Source organism: Penicillium samsonianum (assembly GCF_028829775.1).
Source record: "Penicillium samsonianum strain IBT 33392 chromosome Unknown utg000007l_segment0_segment0, whole genome shotgun sequence".
Taxonomy (NCBI): Eukaryota; Fungi; Ascomycota; class Eurotiomycetes; order Eurotiales; family Aspergillaceae; genus Penicillium; species Penicillium samsonianum.
Genome location: NW_026643265.1, coordinates 3,853,810 through 3,870,968, shown reverse-complemented (window position 1 = coordinate 3,870,968; position 17,159 = coordinate 3,853,810). Strand labels below are relative to the sequence as shown.

The following is a 17,159-nucleotide window of genomic DNA, read 5'->3' as shown; positions in this document are numbered from 1 at the left end:
CAACGACTACAACGCCAGTTTCCGTCTCATCCCTTACCCTAGGATAGCCTTGGGCATTAAATACCATCAATTGCAGAAATTGCATCTCTCATCGCAGACTAGATAAGTGCAAACAAGCTTGTAATCCCGTGGGTGGGCTGGATCGAACCCACAAAATAGTGGTTTCCGGGGTGTCTAGACGTCTGATATGCGGGAGTCTACTAAGTAGATCAAGCCGGAATTCGGGGATTTCCAATGTTATGTTGCTGTTATGTATGTGTTTTCAATTCAGGGCTGATGTTAGGCGAACTAAACAGACCACAAAATGCGGGATGCCCCACACTAAAACAACCTTATCTCTCGGCCTTCATTTTCCGAAATATCCATGCATGTACGTATATAATGTAGTCAAGTCATCTTTCTCAGGCAAGTTCGGAATTATCGGGAAACTGGTTTGTTTGAGCATTCAACCCTGATCCCTCAGTGCTCAGCAGAATGACTCTTTCTTGCATGGTATCCTTTATTGTTCGGTGATCTCATGATTCTTACTCGGCTGCCACGGGCTTCACCTAGGCAGACCTAGAGGTTCAATTTTTTTACTAATTCGAGGTGTAGTGATCTCGAGATACCTAGCTACCTATCTAATGAAAAAAAGACAAAGAACAATCATTCCCCAGACAAAGTATTTTCCTTCCTTCTTTCTTAGACTTGCTTCTCTGCATCTACTATAGCTATATCACTTTCATACACTAATATAGCAACTAACAATTTTACCAGGTCAAAATATCAGATTCATGTATTAGATATTCCTCCTTTGGTCTTCTTTTTCTACCTTGGAAGAAGGGTGGATTCCTGAGACCACCTGTATAATTCAAGGCTCATACATATACTCTGCCATCCATCATCGTTGAAGGGTGAAATTGAACTCTCTGCCACAATTTTGGGGGTGCTTTTCATAGATCATAGATTCTTCGGTTTACTTGGCTGTAGCATAGAAATTTCATGCACTTTGGTCTGAGAAATAGGCCAATAATGCGCCTTATACCTGACGAACTTGTAGCCAATCGCTAGGCGCTGTGATAAGCGAGACACAGGCCACCAATTCAACCCCACCTAGCCAGTTAAAATGACTTCATCAATAAGAATTATCGTTCCAATTAATTCATGTACATATCAGGGGCATTGTGACTAAATTCGAATATTATCAACAATGACAGTCTCCAGCCATGCAGAAAACCAAACAACAACCATGGCCAACTACATTGAGATTCCTATTATCGATGCGTTTCTCACATTTGTTGAAAATAATACCAATTATCAAGACAACGTGAAAGTAATGCTATCTGGGATACTCACTTATTACTTCCCTGCTAACATGGGCTATTCTGTTGCTCCTAAACAAAACCGAAGGAACAATAAACTTTCACACTTTCTCATCTCTCGCCTCCAGCACCGCTTTTCAGGGGATCGGGACATCGTTGACCATGCATTGGTTCAAGCAAAGCGCCGCATGGATACCCCAGAAGAATCTTTGAAGCAGCTCACAGAGGCACTTGAGGATTCCAACACCGAGCATGGCCGATGCTGGGCAATATTAGCTGTTGACGTGCACCTTGAATTCTATGAATACTACAAAGATCTTCCTAAGAACAAGAATCTACTGCCCTGGTGTCCGCCCGGTCAATTTACCAACAGCTTTCACATCCGTGATGACTGCGAGGTAATTGATTGGATGTTTAATTATATGAGACAAAAAGACGAACCCCCGGCACGATGATGGAAATGTCAATATTGTCTAACATTTTGGGGCGTCGTGCGAAAAAACTGATATACAAAAAGCACTGCTCTATGTGCTTGAGGATTGGAGTTGTTTTGCTTTTCAAATTTAGTCTTCAGGCCATTCCAGAAGGATATACAGATTGCCCTGGGATACAAGCAGCCAGCTTGGAGCATCATCATGATCCAGAACCCCCTGATTGTCCTTGGTCGCACATCCTCAATATCTATGAAGTTCCGTTTCTTTCCATATCCCGAATATTCAAAATTTATCACTTTTTCATTTCTAGTCTACATGAACATGATGCTTGTCCAGATTGGATAATGTTGAGTCCTGATATCTAAGGCAGGAATATTAGAAATCCGGCTCATCGGGCCTCCCGAGGTCCGTAATGCCGAGCTGATCAATCTTATCGGCGTATCGGTTTCGTCATTCCTTTTCGCAGTGACCCTAGATTCGAACATTGAATATATAAAAGCCTCAAGTTCGGACAAAATTGCTGATCAAAATTCTTCAAAGCACTGACCCAAATCATAGAGACAATTTCGTTTCATATCCTCCCAAAATGTCTTCAACGAACAACATCGCCTTCACCGCCCCGATCAACCCACCAGGCGCAACACCCGTTGTTACCCTCGAACAAATCTGGAACGGCCTCCTCCTCAAAATCCGCTCTGCAGAGACATTTGTTCCAGGAGCGATCCAATCCACCAAGGTCGTCAGTGACTCCGTCGACCAATCGACCGGCAACCCCGTCACCGTTCGCGAAGTCCTCTTCCGCGAAACCCAGAAAACAGTTCAAGAGACCGTTACAGCTTTCAAGCCTACCCGGGTAGAATTTGAGCAGCCGAATGGAAGCAAGGTCAGCAATGTGATTAGTCAAGGAGCTGGTGGGGAGCTCTACATGACGTATATCTTCGAATGGAGACACCCCGGTGTCTCAGAGGTGGAGCTGGCGGCGCTGCTCGAGAAGGAGAAGAAGATGAGCCAAATGGCGGTTGAGGGGACAATCAAAGTGTTGAGGCAATTGGTTGAGGAGCAGAAGCTTTGAAGTTGATAAGTGGCGGAAAACGCCGTCCTTGACACACGCTATCATGAATTCCATCTTCGACCCTCGATCATCTTCTCAGTGAACTCGACCCCATAATCACCACATCTTTGATGTAGGGTATTCTTAGAGTAATGAGTTATCAGAGCTTTCCTTTTAATAGCTCTGTCGCCAGTCATGCTAGAAGCAAGCAAAGCAGTTGTGGGCGAGTCGAATCGTTTCCTCCGAGCATGCGACTCCCATACAAAGTTCGTTGGTTCTCCAGACATATATGCAATGTTCTCTGTGTCCAACTGGCAGAAGAACGCGACTCGCTTCTTGACACAAATTAGTCGAATAGCCTGAGCCCATTCCTTGCGCGTCAAAGACACCACATCAAGCTCCAGCTCTGTTAGTCCCTCGCACAGTCTCAGTAAATTCCAGCAGCTCTTAATATCATCCCATCCATTCCAAATCGGATCCCGCCACTGCGGAAATGTACTGGGGTGTTCATCATGGTGGTAAGCATGAATAGGGATGAACGATATCCGTCTTAGCCACGTTCTCACTTGGGGACGAATAGCAGTCAAGAATCCCGTTAGGAGAGAGGGATCCTCGAAGGCGAACCAGTTCTCCTTCCAGAAGACCGGTGCAGCCTCGTTCCAAAACCGCTTGCTGGCGAGCAGAATGGCTAGACTGTCACGCCTTCCGCATAGGCATGGTAGAGACCTCATGCACGGAATCCCCTCCACGGCTCCGTCCAGGTCCCAGTAGCAATTGTCACAGAGATAGGCGTTTTTATGCGGCTGCGCCCACTGGCTTCGTGCTGAGGATTGGAATATCGGGACTTGCGGCTGCCTCCAAACGTAGCTATGGCAGTTTGCACATTGGGGGCCTTCTCTGTTCCAGGGATGTGGATCTGGGCCTGGTCGTATACGACGCAGAGGCATTTTGCATGGGTTGGAGTGGTACATATCAAATTTGCATGGTTGGACGAGAAGTTTGCCGTAAATGTTATTTCTTATTTCCTGTGGAAGGGAGAAGAATCTGGGATTTCAATGTTAGGAGTAGAAGTTCCAATAGGGGGTAAGAGTTCATACCTCTTGAAAAGGGGAGACTCTTCGTGTTTCCCGGGCTCGATGAAATGTGTCTCTTGTACATGGTGTGCCTTTGATCTTGCCCGTTGCACACCTTTCGGTTTGGCATATAATTCTCGGCGTCGTGTATACCGATGGAGTTTGGGTTCCAGATCAGGCTCTGAAGATGATTTCGCCATTTAATTGTAAATTTAAGAATACAACACAGATAATTAAACTGTTCACACTCCCAACGTTGACTACCTATGTAGAATTATAAATACAGTCAAATCTGGTCTGCAGCCTAATATGACTCGCGAGCGCACGTCACAGTCAGCTTTCAGCCTCACGGGGACCCGAAAGAGAAATTATCACGAGGGTGTGGCGCAGCACATTCTAGATTTACAAATAGAAATATGAGGACCTGATTTATGTAGTTTTTTAGAAGTTATTTAGTAGAACATATTAGTATAATACATGCTATATATTTCAACCGATAAAAAAGAACATGCACTTTACATCTGTTCCTGGCTTCCTGAACGAAACCCCGGAAGTGTGAAAGTGTCACGATTGCATCTATACCTTACAAACTGTCCAATCTAAAACCTACTTTACAATAACTTATAACACCCCCCATGACTAGTAGATCAACGATCTCCATGAGTTCCTGAAGTTGTATTTCATCTTTGGCATATGATTGCGCCGACCTTATCAAACGAATGATCTCCATTATAGCAGCCTATACTAGAAGCCCATTCGGAAACCCCTCATTGTCTGAAATCTGCGAGCAAGTCGCCTGAGACTTCTTCTTTTTCAGTCAACCAAGGGTTGAACCTCTTCCCGATCTCGGCCATCTTCTTCTAGGCGCTCGCCTGGGAGAACAATGGCACGATCAAGCTTGTAAGGCAATCCACGGTGGCGGCCTCGAATCATCATCACGCACATGACGAGCTTGCTGAAAACGGTAAACTCTCCACAAAGAGATGTCGAAACGGTGGGATATCCAAGACTGAGCCCAACATTGCCACTTCATCGGAATTAGTCAATGAAAAAGTAAAAGTATGCATGAATAACTCACTATGCTGAAACAACTTCGAATAACACCGAGAATACAGAAAAGGCCTGGAATTGTTAATTTTATGGTTGCAAGATTGGATATCGATCACTTACCGGAATCGACGTATCTGCGATCTTATCACCCTCGGAGATGCAGATGCAAAAGCAGCCGAGGAAGATGTACCACAAGTCAAAGCTCAGTTGGTTCTGAATATGGCTGATAATATAAGACCGGCCATCATTCTCGTCTATGTCACTAACATTACCATATATACCCAAAGTCTTTTCTTCATAAACATTGGAAGCTCTTATGCTGATCGCGATTGGAAAAACTGCAATATACATCATGATGACCAAGCTGAATTGGACGGCGGGGCTCACTTCAGCCAAGTTGAATGTTGATGTACCCGTGTGACGCGCTGATGCTGCTTGGAAAGTAGCAGCAAGAATTCGTTGACCAGGAGCGAGATTATTAACGGTGGGATTGTCCAAGTCCAGCACAAGGATGAGAATGACATCGATTAAGTTCATGAGGAACAATATTCCGAAGAGAATCCAGGTTGGCCGGCTTGGGAAAAGCAGCGTATAGCACCGTCGCGGATGATCGAGCAGGAATCTGAGGGGGTCTTTGAGCGAGGATTTAGAATGGCAGACCTTGGACATGATCCAAATGACAAGTCGAAGAAGGCATGGATAACAAGTATTCCCGGCAAATGCAAGGAAACTCATAAAAATCATTGGGAATGTCGCATCTCGAAAGGAGATCATTGAATCTGGTGTCAGAGTAAAGCCAACATTGTCAACCATCGTCTGAGCGGAGTAAATGCCCCTATCGCCAAGGAAAAAGAATAAGTGACTATGTCGTTGATCTCAAATGACGAAGCCCACTTACCACCAAACATTGCCTTGCCCACATTCAGCAAGATAATCGCGATATTTTGGATGTGCATGACGAATCCATCCAACCAGACAGATTGCACCGAGGAGATGCAGACCAAAGAAAAATCCCACCACAATCTTCAACAGAAGCTTCAAGCTTCGATATTCAATACCGCCGAGTCTTTCTCGATCTTCAGCAGACAGGTTGTGGAACTGGGAGTTCCGGCCTATTGTAGCGTGTGAAGAAATATTCGGTAAATCGAGCTGCTTCATGCCATTGTGCGTTCTTTCTTGGCTCTTCTGGTCGTCGCTAGGAGAGTTTCCCAAAACGAACACAGAGGTTACAACGCGTTCAAGGGTTGCAGTACGTGAGTATATGCTTCTGGTAGTTTGTCGACGAAGAACCTTCTCGGGTCGTCCTTTCATAACCCAAGTTAATAACCAACTTGAATTTACTCATATGCGCCACTTTATCAGGACTTACCATCATCGTCATCATCAGCCTTTCCATCAATCTCAGAAAACGGGGTGCCTGCGAATTATTCGTGAGAATATGGACGGGAAATATGGATTTGCTTTTCATGCACCTCTATCACGTTTCCACGGAGGGGGGATATACAGAGCTTTGTCCTTGTTGGAAAATGACTGGTCGTCAGCAAAATGAATGACTTGCTTTCCCGAGTTGATATTCGAGTTGGCTGTATCATCGACTTTCGCATCCTTCAATTCCTGGGAAACCCTGATGCATTAAGTCAGTACCCAATATATCAGAGAGCATTTTATGTCGATCTATGGCGCTGAGACCAACCTTGGAGCTTTTTCTCGGGTCTCATCACGCCCCTTATCCTCATCCAAGTCATCTGTTTTGTGGTTTATAGATTGATCGCTTGGGGCTTCGTCAATAGTGCTGCTCAAATCGGTTTTGTACTTGACTTGCGCCTCTGCGTCTTGTCCAGAGAGCGTGTCAGGTCTCAAAAGATGCGGTGCTGTATTTAGGGAGGCAAGTTAGTTCATGATCATAGGACTGAGCAGGATGCGGAGGGGGAGCTGCTCACCAGTTGCTCTGAGATGTTTTTCAAAACATCGAACCCGAAAAACAACCACAATGATGTTGATGAATCCTAAGTTTCCCAAGATCGGAATGAGATATAGATACACCTGTTGGTAGGTCTTCAAAGCTTTGATGTCGACACTTGAGACTCATAAAAACTCCATGTTTAGCCGACTTGATGAGATCGAAAAGGAAGAGAAAAGCTTGGAAGCAAAGGGAACTACTTACGTATTCATACCTGACTCAGTCGACGCGCTGGCACCGAAGAAATAAGCATCGACGGCTTTCAAGTTACCATAAGGGTACACTATAACCAAGCTCAGAAGGCTGAGGGTGATAATCCATGCGTCTATCAAAACGAATTAGAGTTGAAATAAGGTATGCCGATGCACCCCTGGACGTACAATGCAGGGTGAGAAAGTTAATCGACTTCCACATGGCACAAAACTTGATTGTATACAGGGGAAATTCGACGGGGGCCTACAAGGTTCATTATATAGCTGGCTTTTTTTCTTTTTCTACAGCCATTTTACCACTAATCGTGAATTCAATAATTGCCTACTTGTTGCCTACTCCGTATAAAATAATGATCTACAATGATTTGCGTGAGGGATTTGCCTGGCAAATCACCGTTTGGCACTGCGCCACTGCTCGCAGCATAGCTTTCAGCTTCCCCTGCTATAGCCAATTCATATGCCCGCAACCATCTTCTGACCATATATCCTTGGTCAACGATTTGGAAGAAGAAGAGATAAGCTCTTCTAAGGCGGAGCTAACTAGTCAGTCAGTCAGTTAGTTATGTCGAAATGGCCTCCCGATGCCCTAAACAGGACACGAGGTTTTTGTTATGGTCTAGTGGTAAAATGGCTGTAGAAAAAGAAAAGATGGAATACGAGAAAATAAGAGAGACGCCTGCTCTCTCTTTGTAGCCCCAATCAAACGAACCAAATTATTTCCCACAAGTTAGTTATCCTAAGCTACTATCCTAAAAGGTCAGGCCGCCATCTCAACCTCACTAGTTACCTTACAGTATAACTCATCACAGTTCTAGGGCTGTGGTTTTATTCAGGCATGAGGAACCAGCACCTTGCCCTCAGACACGCTAACAGCAGTGCCCGTCAACACAACCTGTTCAATCCTCTTGTCGCCATCCAACGTAGCCCCAACACCAATATCACTGCGGCGTCCCATTTCAACACCTTGCACAACATGGTACTGATGATTCTGACCAGCCTTGCCCTCCGTCAGTGTCAAGTACGCCGCCAACCCACTAGCCGAGCTGCCAGTAGCCGGATCTTCCAGGGTTCCCAGCATCATCCTGGACCGAATAACCTTCTTCTTCGTGACACTATCCTCAACATCCCGAACAATGAAGTACACACAGACTAACCCAACCTTCCACCCCTCATCAAGATAATCAGCAGAAACCAGCTCACCACCGGTCGCAGGTGTAACAGCAGCCAGCGCCTCAAGCGAAGGAAGCTCAATAAACAACTGGCTCATCCCATTGACAATTGAAAAGAGCGGGAAAGTAACATCCGGCCGAGTAAAGAACGGCGCCAGCGTTGGGTGCAGCCTCACCACCTCCTTCAGGCTGAACCGCGCAGCATGAATACGTGTATTGTGCGCAATCTGCGCAGCGACGTATTTGGTCTCGCGATTCTGGACGGAGATGGGGATGTCGCCGGACTTGGTCGCCAGGGTGGTGACGCCATCGCCATCCGCGGGGTCGGGTGAGTGGCTCAAGAACCAAGAGGCTGCGCCAATGGTGGGATGGCCTGCGAAGGGGATTTCGCAGTCTGTGGTGAAGATGTCGATGGTGCGCTTTCCTTTCTCACGTACTGGGTGGACAAAGATACTCTCGGATAGATTGAATTCCCGTGCGATAGTTTGTTTCTGGCTCTGGGTTAGAGCGGTTGAGTCGTCTTCTGGAAGGAAGACTACCGCTAGCGGGTTGCCGGAGTAGGGTGTTGATGTAAAGACATCAAGGGTGACGAATTTGAGGTGAGTCATGTTGGGGTATTGGGATACTGGGATATTTTGGAATATGTCGACATCCACGGGGGACGTCGGATGGCTTTTATAGTTACATCGAAAGGTCCCACTTTTCGCTTTGACTCACCGTTAAAATTCACGCTACACTTAGAATGTGGTCCATGCCTCTAGAACAATTGGATTTTATTTAAACTGAATATCTACGGCATTTGCACGGTGGACAATAAACCGCTATACTCGCGGAAGAACAAAATCATCCGGCATATCCCTCCTACTCCCCCATACCTTCAATCCCTCAATCAACGCTCTACTAAAGTCAGGATCATACTTCAATCCATCATCCCCAGAACTAATTCTCCCCCTCCACAATGCCCAATTCCCAGCCATCACCCCCTCTGGCGAACGCAAAATGCCAACCGCGACATCAACCATCCCCGGCCGGTCGGTACAACTATAAAACACCGTCGCGCCACATGTCCCACAGAATTTCCGTAGTACCTCTTCACTAGACTTGTAACTTTTCAACGACCCGATAATCAAATCTCCTGGTGGAGAAGGGGATATATGATCAACTGGAACGAACATCCAAGCTATGACATTCGACCCATCGACCAGGCGACAGTCATCACAGAGATCAAGAAGCGCAAGCCACTTGCTCGTGTCTCTTGACAAAACCCACCCCTCGCTTGCAGGACTAGCAAGAAATTCCTTTCTAGGACGGGAGATAGAGAACGAAACGCCACCGCAGTGACATTCGGCGCGCAATTCCTCAGCCTCGGTTCTGACTGTGTCTACTCGGACACGGTTTTCAGCCTTGCTAGTATCCAATGACGTCTCCGGGTTAAAGACATCAAGCTGGCGACCATCAATATGCGAGAACATCGCCGAAAGCCCTCCATCAAGCGAGGAGTTCGTGAAAGCATGTGAATGCAGCTCCCATAGACCCTGGTTTGGCTCAGTGAAGATAGCCGTAGATATCACCCAGTTGCCGTCGTCGTGTGATTTATCCCCGATGTGGCAGCCGCAGGTACTGCAGAAATGCCGCGTTCCCTGGGACTCGGCGTGGTTGTAGGGTGTCAGTTTGTCTATGCTGGACGGAGCGATGAATTGCGGTGCTACGCCTGCTGGTAGCGGGGCATGGAAAATACATGGTGTGCCATGGGTGTAGCGACAGACGCTGCAGTGGCATATGTGGACTTTGAGGGGGAGGGCGTCTGCGGGAATCGTTATGGTGAAGTGGATGCCTTGGCAGTGGCACGCCGCTGTGAGAGTCTTGTTGTCGGGAGCCATTTTCGAAGTCAGTTGGAGCTGAAATGTCTTCGGAGATGGGTTCACTGCAGCGGAGAAGATGTCAAGTGTGGGGAAGCTCGTATTTTTTGTATGCTTCATCCAGCACGGACCTTGGCTTTGTGATGTCCTTGGCAGATAGGGAATATTAAGTCGTAAAATTGTTCTCATTGAGCTTAGGTATCCGATGCTTTACAATTCCTTTTCCATCTCAATGCCAAACGCCTCATCAAGTCATCACAATCGAAACATAGCACAAATATTGAAGTGAAACCACTATTCAGAGTCACTCTCAATCACAAATCCACCGCGCATACGTCTCCGGGCTGGAGCCACAGGCTCATCTTCCTCGTCATCGTCTACGGCCTCGGGCTCCTTAGCTTGGGGCTTGCTCGGGGGATCTCGAGTGAAGGCGAAATCATCATCAAAAGCAAGGTCATCCTCACTTAATGTGAGAGGGGTGTCTTCGTCCTCTCCGGCGCCGTGGCTAGTAGAGATCTCATGTTGGGAGTGAGACGACTGAGCGTCGAGTTCCGCCATGAGAATATCGCCGTCAGCATCACTCTCGGTCCCGCTAGCAGCAGAACCAGAACCACGACGTTGTCGCTTGGATTTTGCGGCTGCAGACGTGCCAGTATCGCTGCCTCGCTTGCGGGCGGCAGACTTATTCCCTTTGCCCTTGCTTGAGGGTTCGACGGTTCCAGTGAGCAAGGCCTTCTTGATTTCTTTTGCCTGTTTAATTCGACGCTCTTCTTCAAGGCGGAAGAACTCCTTGTCGGCTTCTTCGTCGCTTTCTTCGTCGCTGGCATGTATGAACAAATCACTCTTGATCTTTGCTTGGCGAGAAAGTGCGTTTGATAGACGCGCATCGCGCCGGGCTTCTAGGATTTCGTCGTCCAGCGGCTCCCTTTCGGTAGTGGCCTTCTGCTTCTTCTTACGCTTCTTCTTGAGGTCATCCAGCGCACTAGACTTTGACCGCAGATTCGCCGGGAATAAAGGACCATCTGGAATATCCTCGCCTTCAGACTCCGATCCGAAGTTGACATCAAGCGTGCCTTGAATAATGTTGCCGCGACCGCTTCCTCTGTTCTTTGGTTGGATCTGCTTGCGAGGATCGTCATTGCCATCTGCGGAGAATGGGGTTTGAAGGGCTTTCAAGATTTCAGAAATTGTTTCACGCAATTCGTCGGACTTGAAAGAGGCCGGAACGACCCAAGAGGCACCAAGCACATCTTCCACGCCGAGTCGCTCGAATCCGATGACAGTCATGAGCAGGCGTAGCTTTGCGTTCGAGAACATCGCATTCTGAACGAACTCGTTCTTGCCTTTGACAGCTGTTTTGTTGTTAGTATCAGTTGAGAAACAGGGTGCTGGGGGGAACATACGAATCATCGGGTTGGGAACGCTGGTGGTCTCGGAGTTCTCAGCGCGACGGACTTCTTCTTGGGTTTCCCAGTCCTCTCTTTCGGAGGCTGCGGAGCTCAAGACATCTTTGACCCATGTTACCAGATCTGCTCTACCGTCGAGAACAAGAGCGCCAATCACGATGTGGAGTTTCGCTTCCTTTGTCGTCGCCTCCGTTGATGTAATCACAAGGTCCGGCGGGGGACGCTTATAGGTGGAGATCGTTTGCTTTTCGTGTCCATATTCAAGGTAGTAGACAGTAGAGTTGATCTTGCTGAACAGCAGTTCAGTGACCAAGGCGGGGCGCTGCTCAAGCTTCTTAACCAGTCGTCGAATGATTTGCCGGACCAATTCCTCCCATTCCTTATATACAGACTTGTTTGAGTCCATGGGGCCTGGGCCTTTGATCATTCTGTAGAAAAGGCTGATAATATCCATACGAAACAGCAAGACAGTCATCTCCTGCTTGAATGCAATCCGGTAGAAATAGCGGTGGGCGCGTTTGAGCTGCTCAGAGGTAAGCTCTCGATAAAATCCTGTGAACGCAATGAAGGTATCCACGCAGTTTTGGTTGCAGAACTTGGCTGAGAATCGCTTAAAGTCAAAGCTGCGTTCCTTAGTGACCTGGGCTGCTTCCTCCATGTCTTCATCTTCAGAGTCACGCTCCTCATCGTCATCTCCTCCCTCTTGCTCGGGGGCTTGATCAGCTTTCTTTTGCCTTTTCTTGGCCTTTCGCCGCGAACGGATTTGCATGTCGGCATTATCTTTGGAATACCGTTCCAGCATTCGCAGGAACACATGTGCTAACTCCGTGCAGGCATCTAAATAACCAAAGCCTTGGTCTTTGTATCCGCGCAAAATAGTAAGGATCCGGTCATGGGTTGTTTCTTCGTAGAAAATTCGGTTTTGAATATTCTCCGCAATTTCCTGGTCTTCTTCGAGCGGTGACACTGCCATTTCCTGGACAGTCAACAGAATCTGGGTGAAGCAGCGCATCTGAGCATTGAGGTCTTCCCATTCCTTGTTGTCCAAGCTACTCTGCATAGCCCGGTTCAAAGAAATGAACATCTCTTGGTTCAGGACACCAGCAACCAGACCATAGCTATCGGGTTCAATATCTTTGGTTCTGCCTCCATTCTGAGCTGTGCGATGGCGGAGCTGTCGAGTCCGTCGTACGCGCTCTGCTTCCAGGAACCAACCGACTGTGTAGAAGAATTGGCGATGATTGATTGGTACCACACGCTCGGCTTCGCGCTCGATTGCTTTTCGCACATGGGTGAATAGAGGGTTGAATCCGGAATCCAGGAACTCCTCCACAAAAGTCCTCAGGTTCTTAGTTGCCTCGGAATTAAGATGAGCGGGCATGTTGAAGTTGCTGTTTTGGACCACATCTTCTTGTCTACGACGAGGCCGAGGCTTATTCCACTTTTTGCTCTCGTCCATCTTTTGGAGTGTGGTTTGGTCGTCGCGCAAGACACCCTGTCCAGAGACAGTTGATACCTTCGCATCGTCACGCTTGACCCAGATCATTGTACCGAATCTCCCATGGCGTGTAGGTGCATTCTTTGCGTATTCCCTCCGTACCAGTGATTCCTTTTTCAGTAAATCGCTGAGTTCGTCAGTTCGCTTGGCCGTTCTCTGCTCATCATCCATGAACAACTTCTCGACGTTGACACCCTTGACAATATGGAAAAGCGTCTCCATCAGAGGAATATCTTGAAGATTGAAGTCTTCGCCGACATTGGAGCACATAGTCAGGAGAAGTGCAAATGCATCTTGCTCATGGAAGGCGTTGATTGTGGCCGATCTGGATGTCTCCTCCTCGTCGCCTTCTGCCGCAAGTCGGGTGTTGGGGGATATGATCGCGATGTTCCGCAACAGGTACAACATCAACTTGAGGATTCCTTCGTCTCGGGTTCCACGTTCGGATCGAGGGGTCGCCATGCTTGGAAGAGAAATTCGAATGACTGCACGAAGGAGATTCAGCCCCCGGATCTGAGGATACCTCGCTTGTATTGCACTTGTGTCTGTTGGATGTAGGGGGTATGACGATGGTGGTTGACTGTCATCTGGCTGTGAAACTCCACGGGCCATGTTAGGGGAACAAGAAGCTCCAAGCACGCCAGTGATATCCTGGTCATATGCTTGCTGTTCTGTCCACTGGCCCACCAGAGCGAGAGGATCGGAAGCAGATCACCATTGATCAAGTTGGCCTCTCCAAGGCACCGCGCAACATCCATCCTGTTATTCTTTTCATCGTACAGTTTCAACCAGCGTTTAATGTCGCGTAAACATGCCAGCGCATCGTCTCCAAGCACATATTGGTCGGCATTTTCGCCATTGAACCCTCCGAGCTAGATAACCAAGCGTATCAGTGAATTGACCCAAAAGCCAGGCAAAAAAGAAAGTGGAAGTGAGCTCACTGCAGTAACCAGGCCGTAAACATAGTTACGCACGTCTGGGTCGACGACTTGCACGTCGTGTCCTAGAGGAACAACCTCTTCATCCATGGTGAGCTAGTTTGATACCCCATTAATTTGCTTCCCGATTCGAGTTGAATGGGAACGCGTCGACGCGTGTTCGGCTTCGGCGGTTCGGAGAAACTGGATGCCGCCAAAGTGCCGAGGATAACCGATGCTCTTACGCCACATATCAACGTCCACTGTGGCAGTATCTGGCAAAATGTCAGATGTATAGGTCTGTGTAGACATCGGAGTTACCTAGAGAACCCTTCGAACTTATTCTTTACAGATGCCATTACTGTACACCAACATTGGGAATAATGCATACTATTCCGATGGTTCGATCGAGTGCTCTATTACTTAACCGACAAGAAATCATAATCATTTTCGATATATCACCTGGACTGCCTTGGAACCTGGATTCTACCCCCAAGACATCAACTGTACTCTCAAGAATCTAGCCTAGATATTGCAAAATCTCTGGTTTCTCACTAGACATTCTCAAAAACACTTCTAATATTGTTGGGTTTCTGGGGTACTTAAGCTTCAGGCTTCAATATTCCCCTTTCGGCCCTTCTTCTGGATTATATGAGTAGCAGGGTACCCCATAATTTCTACTCAACACCTACTATCCTCGGATCTACTCTATAGCCGTAAATATAAAGTATCACGTCTGAGGTTGATGTAATTCGATACAAAAACGATTGCAAAATTTAGCATATGGTTGGCCGATACATAAGGCGGTGAGATATATGCTCAATGGCCACTGTCGAGCGCCATATAAGGACGTCCGAAAGCACGTGAAGTCATAGCAGTCAGTATACCGATTTGCTTCCTCGCACTTACATTCTTCACTTCTTCTGTTCATTTTCCCCCGAAGCTCCAGAGACCACTGCAGCCATGCTTACCTCTACTATTCGCTTTGTTTCCCTTCGCAGAGGCCCTGCGGTGGCCCGAAACTTCTGCTCAACCTCTGTATTCCGCGCAGCCGAGGTCAAGTCACTAGGCGTTATCGGTGCGGGCCAAATGGTGCGTAACACGAAATATACAACCACGCTGCAGGTCTAACACTTTTTCAGGGCCTGGGAATTGCCCTCGTCGCTGCACAGAAGGCAAAGGTCCCGGTAACTCTCGTCGACACCTCGCAGGCCTCTTTAGATAAGGGCCTCAAGTTTGCCGGTACGCGAGCTCCGGTTTAGGTTACTGCAGTCACCTGGAATTATCTGACATGGCATTGGATAATAGATAAGCTTCTCGAAAAGGATGTCGCAAAGCAGCGCCTCACCCGAGAGGAAGCTGATGAAGCTCGTGGGCTTATTTCCACAAGTTTGACGCTGGAGGGTCTCTCTGCAGTCGACTTCGTCATTGAGGCTGTGCCTGAGATCCCGGATCTGAAGTCAAAAATATTTGCCAGCTTGGCCCAGATCGCCCCAAAGCATGCTATCCTCGCAACAAACACCTCCTCCATCTCCATCACCAAGATTGCCGCTGCCACAAGCGCGGACCCCACCGACCTTCAGGCTTCCTCCCGGGTCATTTCGACCCACTTCATGAACCCTGTCCCCATCCAGAAGGGTGTGGAGATTATCCGTGGACTCCAAACATCCCAGGAGACCATGGATACTGCCATCGCCTTTGTCCAGCGGATGGGTAAGGTGGCCTCTGTGTCGGCCGATACACCTGGCTTCCTTGCCAACCGTATCTTGATGCCTTACATTAACGAGGCCGTGATTTGTCTGGAGACTGGGGTTGGTGGCCGTGAGGATATTGACAACATCATGAAGACTGGCACCAACGTGCCCATGGGCCCCCTTGTTTTGGCTGATTTCATTGGCCTCGACACATGCCTTGCAATCATGAACGTTCTCCACCAGGAGACTGGTGACAGCAAGTATAGACCCGCCGGTCTCCTACGTCGCATGGTGGATGCTGGCTGGCTTGGAAAGAAGAGCGGTAAGGGTTTCTACGACTACTAGTTGCTGTGCGTGTCCGGGATGGAGAAAAAGCATTTCGATCAAGATACCCTTCCTGCATCATATTAATCTAGATCGCGATTTGCTGGAAATAAAAATTGATTACCCGCCCTCATCCATTCTCTAAGCCTCATTCTTTAAGCCTCATCCTCCCACCAACAAGGTTCACCTGCCGATTCCGCTTGCTCCATTGCAGCGACCAGCGTATTAACATCAATATCCCCATCTGTATCCAGGTCTTCGTCTTCGAGACCACGTGGGGGACATCCGCATCTGCCGCGTTGACCACAAAGGTAACTTATTTTCCGATTAGCATTATCTTTCTACCTAGGGTGTGCATGCATGAACTTACCAAAATTGATGTCCACACCTACAAACGATGTGGTTACATCCATCCACCTTCTCAACCAAATACAGGCAATTGGAGCATCTCTGCCAATTATTCTCCTTTGCCAGTCGCAACGTCGCCTTCGTCTCAGAGTCATGGCTACATGACGAGCCGAGATGGAAAAAGTCACCACACTTGGAGCAAACCTTTGCCCGGCAATGAGGACAGACACGATATCCTAACCGTCCCCCGGGGCTCTTTGTGGGGATCCATCGGCCACACGTCGGCCGAGGACAGTACAATCGCTCTAGAGGAGGGATTTTATTCTCCTCCCATCGAACGATATAGCGCTTTTTGTTTCGAGAGCTCATGACGGCCACGAGTGCTTTTGCGGGGATCTCTTGGAAACAGCATTTTGCCGGGAACATGTCCGGGTTGTCCAGGGCTGTTGAGGACATTCGACGGAGGCATGAGGGGCAGTATTGGTGTTCACAAGGAGCAGTCAAGAGATTGGTCGTTGGGACCTTTTGGAAGCACCCTGTGCATCTGTGAAGAGTTAATATATTGCTTTCAACTGGCTTTCGATTGGCTTTGTGCTTTACTGACAGGCCTACTTCCTCGCCAACTTTCTTGATTGCGAATACTCGCTCCAAGTAGTCTAGGAGTTTTCGGATGGACGACCGGCTCTTAGGCATTTTGCTGTAAGTTCGCTATCAATGGGGGGATGGTACTGTGCCCTTCAAGGAGGGACAAAGTGCATGGTCAGATCTCAGAGTCTAAGCCAGAAAGACGTCCTCTTATGTAGAAGTGCAGGGTACGCCTCATCTTTCAGGCCATATAGGGATCGGACATTTAGCCATGGATG

General features: G+C 47.9%; 9 protein-coding genes across 9 annotated transcripts; 3 read left to right on the top strand and 6 right to left on the bottom strand.

Annotated features, from left to right (window-relative positions):
- Positions 1-1,189: 1,189 nt before the first annotated feature.
- N7471_012321 (uncharacterized protein) lies at positions 1,190-1,756 on the top strand (the record flags this gene model as incomplete). Its single annotated transcript, XM_057285040.1, has 1 exon — positions 1,190-1,756. One exon carries the CDS (start codon positions 1,190-1,192, stop codon positions 1,754-1,756), a length of 567 nt encoding a protein of 188 aa, XP_057131306.1.
- Positions 1,757-2,321: 565 nt separating this feature from the next.
- On the top strand, positions 2,322-2,807 carry N7471_012320 (SRPBCC family protein; the record flags this gene model as incomplete). The annotated part of the gene is made up of 1 exon (XM_057285039.1): positions 2,322-2,807. The coding sequence occupies one exon, from the start codon at positions 2,322-2,324 to the stop codon at positions 2,805-2,807; it is 486 nt and encodes a 161-aa protein (XP_057131305.1).
- A 41-nt stretch (positions 2,808-2,848) lies between these two features.
- On the bottom strand, positions 2,849-3,733 carry N7471_012319 (uncharacterized protein; the record flags this gene model as incomplete). Its single annotated transcript, XM_057285038.1, has 1 exon — positions 2,849-3,733. The coding sequence occupies one exon, from the start codon at positions 3,731-3,733 to the stop codon at positions 2,849-2,851; it is 885 nt and encodes a 294-aa protein (XP_057131304.1).
- A 939-nt stretch (positions 3,734-4,672) lies between these two features.
- Positions 4,673-7,283, bottom strand: N7471_012318 (potassium ion transporter; the record flags this gene model as incomplete). Its single annotated transcript, XM_057285037.1, has 10 exons — positions 4,673-4,886; positions 4,938-4,981; positions 5,030-5,744; positions 5,808-6,213; positions 6,279-6,326; positions 6,382-6,533; positions 6,603-6,780; positions 6,850-6,986; positions 7,074-7,194; positions 7,250-7,283. The coding sequence occupies 10 exons, from the start codon at positions 7,281-7,283 to the stop codon at positions 4,673-4,675; spliced, it is 2,049 nt and encodes a 682-aa protein (XP_057131303.1).
- A 627-nt stretch (positions 7,284-7,910) lies between these two features.
- On the bottom strand, positions 7,911-8,858 carry N7471_012317 (PhzF family phenazine biosynthesis protein; the record flags this gene model as incomplete). The annotated part of the gene is made up of 1 exon (XM_057285036.1): positions 7,911-8,858. One exon carries the CDS (start codon positions 8,856-8,858, stop codon positions 7,911-7,913), a length of 948 nt encoding a protein of 315 aa, XP_057131302.1.
- A 406-nt stretch (positions 8,859-9,264) lies between these two features.
- Positions 9,265-10,130, bottom strand: N7471_012316 (GFA family protein; the record flags this gene model as incomplete). Its single annotated transcript, XM_057285035.1, has 2 exons — positions 9,265-9,291; positions 9,339-10,130. The coding sequence occupies 2 exons, from the start codon at positions 10,128-10,130 to the stop codon at positions 9,265-9,267; spliced, it is 819 nt and encodes a 272-aa protein (XP_057131301.1).
- A 273-nt stretch (positions 10,131-10,403) lies between these two features.
- Positions 10,404-14,041, bottom strand: tof1 (putative DNA repair protein (Tof1); the record flags this gene model as incomplete). Its single annotated transcript, XM_057285034.1, has 4 exons — positions 10,404-11,461; positions 11,513-13,498; positions 13,537-13,885; positions 13,955-14,041. 4 exons carry the CDS (start codon positions 14,039-14,041, stop codon positions 10,404-10,406), a joined length of 3,480 nt encoding a protein of 1,159 aa, XP_057131300.1.
- Positions 14,042-14,893: 852 nt separating this feature from the next.
- N7471_012314 (3-hydroxyacyl-CoA dehydrogenase family protein) lies at positions 14,894-15,969 on the top strand (the record flags this gene model as incomplete). The annotated part of the gene is made up of 3 exons (XM_057285033.1): positions 14,894-15,022; positions 15,073-15,172; positions 15,239-15,969. 3 exons carry the CDS (start codon positions 14,894-14,896, stop codon positions 15,967-15,969), a joined length of 960 nt encoding a protein of 319 aa, XP_057131299.1.
- A 134-nt stretch (positions 15,970-16,103) lies between these two features.
- Positions 16,104-16,989, bottom strand: N7471_012313 (BRcat and Rcat domain-containing protein; the record flags this gene model as incomplete). Its single annotated transcript, XM_057285032.1, has 2 exons — positions 16,104-16,263; positions 16,319-16,989. The coding sequence occupies 2 exons, from the start codon at positions 16,987-16,989 to the stop codon at positions 16,104-16,106; spliced, it is 831 nt and encodes a 276-aa protein (XP_057131298.1).
- Positions 16,990-17,159: the final 170 nt, after the last annotated feature.